The sequence below is a fragment of the Thamnophis sirtalis genome, unplaced genomic scaffold (assembly GCF_051295495.1).
Source record: "Thamnophis sirtalis isolate CommonGarterSnake01/CBP01778 unplaced genomic scaffold, rThaSir2_p1.2 scaffold_6, whole genome shotgun sequence".
NCBI lineage: Eukaryota > Metazoa > Chordata > Lepidosauria > Squamata > Natricidae > Thamnophis > Thamnophis sirtalis.
This window is the reverse complement of record NW_028261386.1, coordinates 95,175,488-95,187,963: the sequence shown is the minus strand read 5'-3', so window position 1 is coordinate 95,187,963 and position 12,476 is coordinate 95,175,488. Positions and strand designations below refer to the sequence as shown.

General features: G+C 37.1%; 1 protein-coding gene across 3 annotated transcripts in view; it reads left to right on the top strand.

The window, feature by feature from the left end:
• The window catches only part of L3MBTL3 (L3MBTL histone methyl-lysine binding protein 3), a 102,104-nt gene that overhangs the window by 88,384 nt on the left and 1,244 nt on the right, over nt 1–12,476 (top strand). For all 3 annotated transcript variants that reach the window (XM_087718501.1, XM_087718499.1, XM_087718500.1), the window contains exons 19-21: nt 6,139–6,227; nt 7,789–7,952; nt 10,937–10,999. In XM_087718501.1, coding sequence (XP_087574627.1) covers nt 6,139–6,227; nt 7,789–7,952; nt 10,937–10,999 — 316 coding nt within the window. The remainder of the gene's footprint in view (nt 1–6,138; nt 6,228–7,788; nt 7,953–10,936; nt 11,000–12,476) is intronic.

Genomic DNA, 12,476 nt, shown 5'->3' with positions numbered 1-12,476 from the left:
CACGCATATTACGAAAATACGTTACGACATCCTAGGCCCCTGGGTGGGGCCCGACTAGTAATCAATGCCAAATCCAGCGAAACAACTGGCCGCTGTGATACAATTCTGTTGTTGCTTTATAATAATAATAAACAACTTGTGTATGAAAGAAAAAAGAAAACAGTATCACAGCACTAATAGCAATAGACAGAGGAAAAAAACTGTTTGAGAATTTGATGTGGTGATTATGTTACAGATAGTATAATGAAATATCCCAGAGTTAATATTAAAATGCACTATATTCATAACATCCATAGTATTAACTAGTTATAACAACCTATGACTAGGGATAAAGCATCAGGTTGGGAAATTTAATTGCATACAGTTCATATTTCACAGCACTGTCTGGATTACTGTAGCATCCTATTTAATTAAAAAGCAATTCAATCCCTTAAAACTGGATCAAATTATTTTCAGTAATTATAATGTCTAGAAGTTTATTTTTCAATATTAGTGTCCTAGAAAGGAGAACAGAAGAACCAAAAATGAATATTCAGTCTTTTCCTAATTAGTAGGAAATTCTGCAGACCAATGCTAAGTACTGTCACAGAAATTCTACATCCATTTTAAAACTTCATTTAAAAAGTGTCTTTATCATTTTAATGTTAATTTAATGTTAATCTATGTTCATGTTTTTCATTTATTTTTGTATTCAGAGTGGACAATATCTCATTCTTCCTGTCACATCTGTTTCTGGAGTCTAGGCTATTTTTAAATGTGCATCAAATATCTTTGAAAGGTGTAACATAGCTAGAAATAAGAAAAATATTAGAGATTAATTACTACTTAAAGTACTAAGACTTTTAAAATTAATCAATAGCTTAACAATGACTACATTTTCCTGGAATAAGTGTCTTCTCCAGACCAGTGGTGGGGCCCTACCGTTTGGGCCAGTTCAGCCAAACCGGTAGTGGTTTGGCGGTCTGGGTTGTTGGAACCGGCAGCGACCCAGCCTGCCACACCCCCGAACTGGTTCTCTTGGTGGTGCCATAGCCGCCATCTTGTTTTTTGCTTCTATGCATGCGCAGAACAATTTTTATTGTACTGTGCATGCACACGCAGCGCACATGATGCAAGTGTGCGGCCATGACTGAACTGGCAATAGTGGCTGCCAGAATCCACCCCTGCTCCAGACGCTTCACAAATATGAAGAAGTGCAACCCAAACACTTCTTTTTTATTAGTTGAACCAGCCAAACCTCTTGATGAGTTTATATGCTGCTTAGAAAGTGAAGTGTCAGAAACTGAAGCAGCCACGTGAGTCTTAAACCAGTGTGGGCTGCTTTGAAGGTTTGAAGAGAGATGCTTTATTTGCAGTTCTCTGTCCTGCAAAGTCCAGAGAGTTGCAAATAAAGCAACTGTCCAGCCCTATTACATTGCTGAGTAGTATAGTTTTTACAGGTGATTCCAAATCGCCTTGTCCTTCCCAAGACACAAGGATACACTTACCATATTTTTTGGAGTATAAGACGCTCCAAAGTATAAGACGCACCTAGCTTTTGGGGATGAAAACAAGAGAAAAAAAATCTGCCTCTGCCTTCCAGCAATTTGCCTCCTTGCACCAAACAGCAAACTCTACAGAAGATATACACTGTGTGTGATATCACATTTCAGACTGTACTTGTACAGCTGCTGTTAAAATTGATGTGGCTTTCAGGAAGTATACATTATTCTCTGCTATTTAAAAGAAGATACAAAAGCACTTCAGATCAAGCATTTATTTTAAAAAGCTTCTTCATTTTAAGTTGTCTAGAACAATAATAAAGCAGTCTTTAAAAAATAAGTAATAATTTGAACATTCTGTAGGCATTTATAGTTATTGACTTACCTCCTTGCAGCAAATAGCCTGTTTCAGTTTAGCCTGATTAAAAGGAAAAAAAATCTGCCCCTCAGCAATTTGCCTTGTTGCAGAGAACAGCAAGTTTAGCTTTCAATTTCAGTTTAAACTCTGGGCCCCCGATCATCAGCTGTTTCAGGCTGCAGGGATTGCCATAGCCTACTGCCACCTTCGCAAGTCCCATTTTCTCTGTTTGCTGCAAAGAGGTAAATTTCTGGGAGGCAGAGGCCAAAGGGTGGGGGCCAGTGGGTGGGGCTACAGACACAGCCAAATTTTCACCCTCTTCTAGGGGGTAAAAAGGTGCGTCTTATATTCCGAGTAATGCTCTTCATAACTAGAAACTGCTTCCCTGAAACTGGAAGATATAAATGTTGAATGGCTGTTCATCTCTGAGCGGCCACTCAACATTCATTTATTCATACATCACATTAGATCATCATGCTTAAGAATTAGGTAGGTTCACAACACATTAAGGCACAAACAATGATTTATAGTTCACAGTAGCCAACTTCATGCAACATTCTAAGCAAAAATCAAAGTCTATGAATTGATATTGAAGTTTCCTTCACTGTATTCTGAACATTATTGAATTAAATATTTAAAATGAATTTGAGCTTGCATTGTAAGCAATGATAGCAGGTAATACCTAACTGTCTTATTTTGTTTTGACCAGTTTCTCTTAACTGTTTTCATTGCTGCAGAATATAGATATTGTTCTCTTACAGGAAACTCAGTCATAAGTTATTGTGATCATAAATTAAGACACCACTAGTCTGGATCCATTTTTTTAAAACTTCATAGTGATTAAAAAGGTTCAGCAAACCCATTCTTTTGAATGGGCAAGGGTGGGATTTTTTTGCCGGAAACTGGCAAAAATGCTGGAAACCCAACAAAAACATCACAAATTGGTCACGTGACCATGGGATATTGCAGCCTGTTGTAAAGTGCAGTCATGTGTCTACAGAAGACGTATTTCAGTGGGCAGAAGTGCATTGCAAACCATAAAGCACCCAGCCTGAGGTCTTTATAACTACAAACTTTCGTAAAACGACCAGCTGTTAATTAAGGATTACCTGCTTCTTGTTTTTCAATGTTGCACATTTCAGTATTGCAATATACTTATGATTCTAAATTTAAATAGTGGGCTTATTGACAGCAGATTGATTGACAGTTACATGTGTGTTTTTCCAATAAATACTCATCTGACTAGGTTCTATTGCAGTTATTTCTTTAAAACTGTACCCAATTCTTTGCTTTACTACTGAAATTAGGTAACTTAATTATTTTCTATATTTCAAAATAGAACATCTAACAATTAAAATTTATTTAAGTGCATCTCTATTTGTTAAATTATAGAGTTGTTGGTCAATCCTCCCTTTAATCATGCTTGGTTTTTTCCCCACATAATTGCAGTTGCAAAAGGAAATGTATGTGGCTAACCAGTTTTATTTTTACTTACAAACACAGGAAAATAAAGTAAATGAATCTGAGAAACAACATTTTTTTGTACAAGGAGTTCATGTCCTAAAGTATTTCATACTCTTACTTGCTTTAAACACAATTAACATTAAAAATCTAAGAGGTATTTCTGTTGATAGCAAGCATGCCAAAAGTGGGTTGGTGAAGAGCCCTGCTGTTGTACAGCTGGATAGCCTGCTGTTGAGATAAAAACGTCTTCTTTTTCAGCACGTTTTAGTTTAATGCATTTCCACATTAAATGAAGGACACAGAACCCTTAGGGCACTCTCCTTTCAGGTTGAGCAGCAAATGGTTTCTTTATCTAGTGGCACCTTGCTATAGGCTCATATGTGGAGCTTGCAAATAGATACGATAGTTGCACTGCTCACACAGCTATGCTAAGCCAAAATTGTTAAAGAAAAAATAATGGTCTGGTTCGGATATAACATAATTTCCTAGGCTAATCTATAACAATAAAAATTGCTTTATGATTTAGTCTTATGTGTCACTAGATCCATTGATAGTAAACAGAATTCCAATATAACGGGCCTTTTTTGCTTGATACGTTTGAATATAATTTTTTTCTCTCCTGAAATGGACCACCTGCCAGCATCTGCTGGCAAGAAACTGTCTTTTGCCCATATTCTTATTTCATCTGCATGGCTAATTAAAAAAGAATGACGCTTCGATATGAAACATCTTATGGCTTGGCATAATTTCCTATTCCTGAAAATAGTTCAGTCATTTTTCTGGAGTACAATGGGATACTGTAAATTCAACGAGGATCTAAAATGTCTTACTTTTCACAGCTTTGCTGTAGAATATATCGTGTAAAGGTGCCAGGAAAATTATTATGTACAAATTATCCTGAAAAATGCTAGTTTTTCCTCGCTTGTTTTCAAGGCTGTCAACTCTATGCATCTTTAGTAGTCAGACACCAAGGTTTTCTGTTTGACATTACTTCGTTATAAAGTTATTCATTCAGAGAAGGATAATGACTTCCCACTGTTCTTCAGTCCTTCCTCCCTCTGAAACCAATTCCAGTTAGCATTGATAGGGTGGAGAGACATCCAGCCCTAACTTTCTACTTTGTATTGTGCCATATGACTTGATTCTCCCCCTACTCCTATTGTACATATACATGAAACTGTCATCCATTAAGGTCATCCCTCAGCATGGGGATAAATGTCATCAGCACAATGATAATACTTAATTGTACACCTCTATCCCAGATCATCCAAATGAGGTGTTTTCCTAATGCATGGAGGAAGTATGGGTCTGGTTGCGGAAATCTTGGATTCAGATCAACCCTGGCTGTACAATCCTTCAATTTTCCATCATTAAGTCTGAATGGGGTTACACTGCCATAAGCACAGTTGGTACACAGCAAGAAGTTTCTACCATATTGATGGCTCCAGCTTGAGGAGCTTTTGTATAAATACATATTGTTCACTTGTTGCATCTGTTCCTAAATTGAGGGGCATTGCTTGCAACTACTCACGTTTTAGATGTTTCTTGGAAGAACGGTTGCAATGTATTCCATGTGAAGCTTCCTTTGAAGACCAATTGGAAGCTTAAGGTAGTCTGGGATATAGCAACAGATGTAATTTTGAGCGCACCATGGTATGCCCATTTAACCATATAACATATGGATTCCACTGGCTAACGGTCACTTTTAAAGACCTGCATGGCATGGGGCCAGATTGCTTGCAGGACTCCCAAATTCCAGTGGTTTCTACCCATCTCACAATATCTGCCACAGTGAGAATGTTCTGGGGTCCCTAGTGAAGCAGTGTCACTGCTGGGTCCCAGAAAGCATGCTTTCTCTGTCATGGCAACAGCCCCATGAAGCAGCTTCCCTTGATATGTGGATGATCTTGACTCTTTTAGAAGGCTGTGAAGACTCTTTCTCCAGGCATTAGAATGGGATATTAATTCTGGAGTTCTGGTGTGAATGTATGTGATAAGTGGAATTTATTTTCTTTTTAGTTTTAATAGAATGTTATATTTAACTTTGTTCACTGCCCAGATGTTGTTGGGTTGTTTTTTTTAGATGGATGGGATATATATTGGATGGATGGATAAATTTCGTATAAGTTGTAATTTAGGAATATACAATGCTTCTAGTTTTTGACTGCTGCGAACAGCGGTTTTTTTTTTACATCTACAGCTCCCCACTTTTATTGAATGACTTGCATCTTTTCAAACAGTCTGTCCAATGTCTTCGAATATAGCCATATTATCACTTGGTGGCTTCAGGCTTTTTAAAATTCCTTACATGTTTGAGCAAGTAATATGGTTTGTAGATCAAAAGGTGTTGCCAATTCCATTTGCTAGAACCATGATATCACATCCTTGGGGTTTTATATGCCTGGTGTGCATTCTGTGGAATCAATTATCTATCGACTCATCATTTAACACTTAATAAAATTGTAGAAGGAATTCAAAGTAATTTTATATGATGTTCCACTCTAAAGAAAACATCTTGCCTTGATATATAAAGATATCACTGTTTTTTTTTTAATGGAAGACAATAGAGATGAAAATATTAAGTTGGTTTTTGGTTTTGTACAATTTTATATAGTAGCCAGAAACATTAATTATATAAGTTAACATTAGTTTATGAAACAAGATTTCTTGTTATTGTTTTGTTTTGAGAAATAATTTTATTTCAATTTCTATATTTTATTTTACATACATTATAATTTGTATTATGTATCTTATAAAATGTTTAGCTAGAAGTGAAAAAACCCTATATTATTATCATTACCAGATAATTAAATGTGAAGCTTCTGTATTACTTAGGGGAGAACATGCCAAGGAACTCACTGGGAAAGTTGGCTGCGAAGAAAGAAAAATGGAAAATGAAGTATTATCTATAAATGAAACCAAAGGTAGCTGTTATTTATTGCTACATGTGCTGTACAAAAGTTTCTCTAGTGACACAAATTAATACTTCCAATTGGCTTTATGGAATAATTTCATTAATAAAGCATTTTATGAAAAACCAGAACCACACTAAGTTGCCTTCCAAACACTGTTTAGTTTTAGATTGCCTTTAGGGGATTCAGGCCATGTCTCCCTGAATTCTACTCTGAGTTCACAATGGTAAAAAATAAATAAATAAAGATATAAGTAAACATAAAAATAATGATTTATACTAAGTGACTAAAGATGGAATTTACTTAACTTATTTTTTATTTTAAGACGTGGGATTGTTTTAAATCCCAAGAGACTAGGCAGTTTATAGAATACAGACATGCTAACAAAGTCAATATTGTCATCATCTTTATTATCATCAAACTAGTAGTTGTAGTCAAAGAAAGAATGCAGAATTCAGTCTGAAAAAAATAGAAGGAAAAGCAGTCTCTCATAGGACAATGTAGAGGTAAAGCTTTCATTTTTGTTAGGTGAATTGTGAGTGACCAGCTATAAGTTGCAGTGAATTGTTCATCCAGGACTAGTGTGTGCTGGGTTTGTGAAACTGGCATTTATGGACAACCATAAAAAGGAGATAAATAGAAGAAAATATTACAACAGAGTGCCCAGTAAGAAATTTCAGGTTTGGGTTTAAAAACCAACAACAATGACAATCACAGCATTTATATAGACACCCATCTTATAACAAACTGGGCGGTTCCCAGAGAAAAATTAAAATAACCCAAAAGCCATATTAAAACCATTAAAACTAAAACCAAAATCATAGCACCAAGTCAAGCTTCCAATGTGCAGTCCACTTAACTTATCCCAGAGTTTGCAGGACCCCCAGGTCCTCAGTGCTTTATAGGAGGGTAGATCTTCAGGGAGAAGAGTGTTCCATAGCGCAGGGGCTTCCAAATGAAAAGATACACTTCCTAGTTCCTATAAGATGGCAATATTTAAGGAAGGGACTAGGAATTTCCCATATACCATTGGGAAATGAAGCAATAGTATAGGTTTTTTTTTAATGCAGAAAAAATGATGGCTGAACAGTTTCCATTGTTTTTCATAGCAGTAAGCACATAAGATAGTTTAGACTGTGTCCAGGAAAAGTTATGTATCTAGCCCAGAAATAATTAGTACAGATTAGAGTATTTCTTGTAATCTAGCCACAAGCCATGGTGGTGCAGTGGGTTAGAGTGTAGTACTGCAGGCTACTTCTGTTGACTGCCAGCTGCCTGAAATTTGGCAGTCGAAATCACACCAGATTCAAAGTTGACTCAGCCTTCCAAGGTTGGGTAAAAAAAACACTTTGTTGGGGGCAATATGCTGATTCTGTAAACTGCTTAGAGAGGGCTATAAAGCACTGTGAAGCGGTATATAAGTGCTATTGCTATACTCTATAGAATATAGAGTATTCATTAATTAATGCTATTTAGTAATAATAAGCCAAATGGGCCAAGTACGTTATACTGAACATACCTTTCCTTTACAAGTGTGATCATATCGTAAGACTTGTTTTATTATTGCTTGCAGACAGCAAGGAAACCAATAGCAGAAGTTCCCATCCACAGCCAGTCATTTTATCTTCCAAGCTCACAATTCCTGCATTTCCATTGCGGTGGGAACAGCACAGTAAGCTCCTTCCTACAGTGGCTGGGATTCCTGCCAGTAAAGTTTCTAAATGGAGCACAGATGAGGTATGACTTAAAATGGAATTTTCACTTTAAAAACCGGAAAGTTTAATGGCCTTTTTGCTAAAGAAAAAAAACCCTGAAACAATGATTTATGGATTTAATTATTACAGAAGAGTAATTATTGAGAAGAGTTAGAAATATAGATAGATAGATAGATAGATAGATAGATAGATAGATAGATAGATAGATAGATGATAGATAGATAGATAGATAGATAGATAGATAGATAGATAGATAGATAGATAGATAGATAGATAGATATTATATAATTTTATTTACGGTCACAGACCAAAACAGGAGTACTACAAAAGAGACATAAGATAATTGATCATAGCATCATAGCAATCAGTCACCAAAAGCTTAACTAAGGGAAGTTACAGCGTTCTCCTCTAATGGTTACAGCTCTTAAGAAAAATTTGGAAACCTGAGAGGTGATGTATGAGGGGCCATCTCCAAGGCAATATACAAACAAATTACAGCCATTAGGTCTAGAAGGGACGATTTCAAGAAGAGACAGTAACTTAGATCTGTCTGCGTTATACATGGGGCAAAATAGAAGGACGTGCTCCACAGTTTCAACCTCGGCTCTGTCACAAGGGCATAGCCGCTTGTTAATCGGGAGCCTCTTAAAATGACCATCCAAAAGTGCTAAGGCAAGACATTAAAGCGAGCTAGGGAAAAAGCTCTTCTATACTTGGGAATGGTTAAAGTATAAAAATAGGAAGCTATCCTCAATCCATAATTATTAAGTTGGTTGAGAGTCAGGGGGGAGCAAGTTTTGTTGGCTCTGGCTCGTAGATATTGTAAATCAATGTCCACAAGCCATTGAACTACCCTAAATTGGGCGTCCTTACGGCCGTAGTTTCCCAAGGCATCCTCCGTAAAACCTAGCAGATGTAATTTCTTCAGCAGCTCTTTCTCCCAGCAAGAAATATAGGAGTCCGCAAACTCTAGGGAGAGGTAACTGCCAGAAAAAGCACCCGAAACCACCATTTAAAGGTGTTAATCCAGGCCATACATTCCACGAATGGCGAAACCAACATAAGGGCGAAGACCCAGAAGTTTTCTAAGAAAAGCAACCTGGGTTCTTTCAATGCAATCCTTGAAACCCCGTAATCATATGGGAATACCGGGTTTGGGTTAACGTTTTGGCTTTGTAAATACGTAGGGCAGAAGGAATGAACTGGCCACCCTGGGTATAAAAGAATCTTAAAATCTGCTGGTGACTACAGGAGGCCGAGTTCAGCACCTGGGTTTGGTGTCTACGCCAGGCACCGGTGTTCTGAAATTGAATACCTAAATACTTAAAATGGAAAACCTGCTTAACAACATTGCCACTGATAGCCCAGTTATACAATTTCCAGGCTCTAGTAAACACTAGTACTTTCGATTTATCATAATTAATAGCCAAATGGTTTTCAGCACAGTAAGACCCCAAAACAGAAAGTAATATTTTCAGTCCTGGCCTTGACAATGAAAGGAGAAACGCATCATCAGCGTAAAGAAGAAGCAGGATCTTTGTAGTTGTCAGCTTCGGGAGTGGGACTCAATATGTCCAATGTAACCGGCCAGGTCAGATAAAAATATATTAAACAGAAGAGGAGCCAGAACACATCCCTGCCTTACTCCATTCTTAATCGGGATAGGATTAGAGAGTTCTCCCTGCAGACCACACCTGACCTGGCTGGAGGTCTGATTATACAAGGACCTAATTAAGAACAACAAACATCTGTCGATAGAACTTTTGAGCAGTTTTGACCACAACAGACCCCTAGGGACTGAGTCAAACGCTGACTTTAGGTCGATGAAAGCAGTGAAGAGTTTGCCATCTGGTATAGTAGTATATTTGTTGACCAGGTGCGCTAGGACAAAGCAGTGATCCAGTGTGGCACAACCCGCTTTAAACCCAATTTGTTCAGTATCAATAATATTGGATTCCTCAACCCAAGTGAGGAGTCTGCGATGAAGATATTTAGCATACAATTTCCCAATAATGGAGAGCAGGCTTATGGGGCGATAGTCAGCTGGGTTGCTTCTATTTCCTCGTTTAAAAACTGGCACAGTAATTGCTAAGCTGCAGGAGGTAGGTACCCTGCCAGAGGAATATACGTAAAGTGTCTTGCCAAAAGAGGAATCCACCATTCAGGGTTAGATTTTAGCAGATCAGGGGGAATAGCATCAAGGCCAGGAGCTTTGCCTGACTTGAGTTCGGAGATAATCTTGGTGGTCTCAGCATGGGTTACAGGTTGCCAGTCAGGGGCTACAGGAGACAGCTGTGGGTCAGGCATAGATGGAGTGGGGTGGGGCTTAGAGTCTACATGCTAAGCACTCTTGCTTTATCAACATTTACATCAGTAAATTTGAAGAGGCAAAAATGCATGATTTATAGATGAAATGCTGTTACAGGTAAGTACATCTACAGCTCCCCAGTTATGGTTGACCATAATTGACTCCAAATTTTCTGTTACTAAGCAAGGTAGTTATGTCCCATTTTATGATCTTTTTGCCACAAGTGAGTGAATCACTGCAGTTGTTAAGTGAATCTAACTTTCCCATTGACTTGCCTTGTTGGACGCCAGCTGGGAAGGTTACAAATGGTCATGGGGCAGTGCAGCTGTCATAAATACATGCCAGTTGCCAACTGAATTTTGATCATATAACCGCGAAGATGTTGCAGTGATCAAAAGTGAGAAAACCAGGCACAAGTCACTTTTTTCAGCGTCATTGTAACTTCAAATGGCCACTAAAAATTAGTTATAAATCAAGGACTTTAAACAGAACTAAAAAAGGTTAAGTGGAATATAGGCTTTAGAGAGCTGACCATTGCTGTTTATAAAATTGGAAGAAGGGATTGTACTCTTGCCAGCTTTTGAAACAAGCATTTGCTTTTTTCCCCTAATTTCTATCACTTAGAACCAAGATAATGAACTAAATGGACAGTTATTCTATTATTCTTATTCTTTTATTTTGTTAAAATTGATTGGCAGGTCTCAGAGTTCATTCGGAGTTTGCCAGGTTGTGAGGAGCATGGCAAAGTATTCAAAGATGAGGTGAGTATAACAGATCAGCCCTTTGAGTGATCAACGTTCAGCATCCTTACAGGGTTTCATATAATGTTTAATTGGCAAAAGATAACATGTCTATGTTAAATCAGTCCTGTTTTTAATTTCATTTCTGAAGATAGTCTCTCAGCGTGGTTTTCACTAAATTGCCTTAAAACTGACTTCAGTGAAATAAAATGTGTAATTAATTTTGTCCCAGAAATTCAAGTGGCATTGGAATTCTTCTTTCTTAAATCAAGGCTGCATTTTTAAAGGCACTGTTGTTAGAATATTTCAAGTGTTACTTTAAATTACGTGATATGCATATGTTATATGCATGTGGCAATGTCTAGTGCCTGGTAAGTTCAAAGTTTCAATGTGACATACATTTCAGGGAGTATAATTATTCTTCAAAGCGAGGTGTTCAGTAAAAAGAAATTGGGCAATGATACTAACCTCTTTTTTTAATTAATTATTCCCATTTAATATATTGGGATGTTGTTTACTGCATACATAACAGACTTGTGAATTTTTAAATGTTGCTAATCTAGTTCCAGTCCAAGCAGCATGGTAAGCAGTGCTCACAATTGTAATTCAGTGCTATCAGGAAGTCATCATGTTCTCTGTCCCTATTTATTGCTTGTAATGAAAAAAGGGGAAGACTAAACTAACCCAGTGTCTTTGATGCATTATGGTCTTGATTAAGATAAAGAGAGTGTTTAGGAAAATAAAAATATTTCTATACCACCATAATTTAAAATATCAGGATTTCTCTAAAGGATGGGATATAATATAATAACTTTACTGTCTATCCTATTTTAAGTCAAACTAGTGGCTTATAATTGGTATGCAGGAATTTGCATATAATCATTGTGACAGATTTCAAAAGCTACATATGAAGGCTGTGATAATCCTTTGAAAAGAGGTTTTAGAACCAACACAAGTATATCATCTTGAATTTGCTTGAAGTGATTATGCCTGCATACACATGCAGAAGAAATTACAGACAGCTTCAGCGGCCGTGATGCAGCTTTTTTTAAAGAACGTGAAAAGCGCTTTGTAAATATTCCAGCATATTCCAGAGAAGTTCTTCTGAAGCCTTTTCACAGACCTCCTACATACAGCAAGCAACATGCTTCTGGCGTGCTTCTGTCTTTTAGGAGATAAATTATTATTAGCTTCACATCCCTTTAGTCCTTGGATATAAGTTAAAAGAAACTTGAGCTGAACAGGTGCTCAAAGAATTCTGGAATAGATTATTATTATTATTTTACAAAACCCATCCTGACCTGTTTTTATAGCTGAGTCACTTTTGCTAACTAAAGAAGCAGGAGAGATGACAGTCTTGGTGGGGAAAGTTGATAAACACCATTGAGAAATATTTCTCATGCAATGAACAAATGAGAATTCAATTCACTTTTAAGATTAACAAATTCCATTTCACTATATCTGTATAGTGAACAGATAGGTCCCATTTTAAATTACT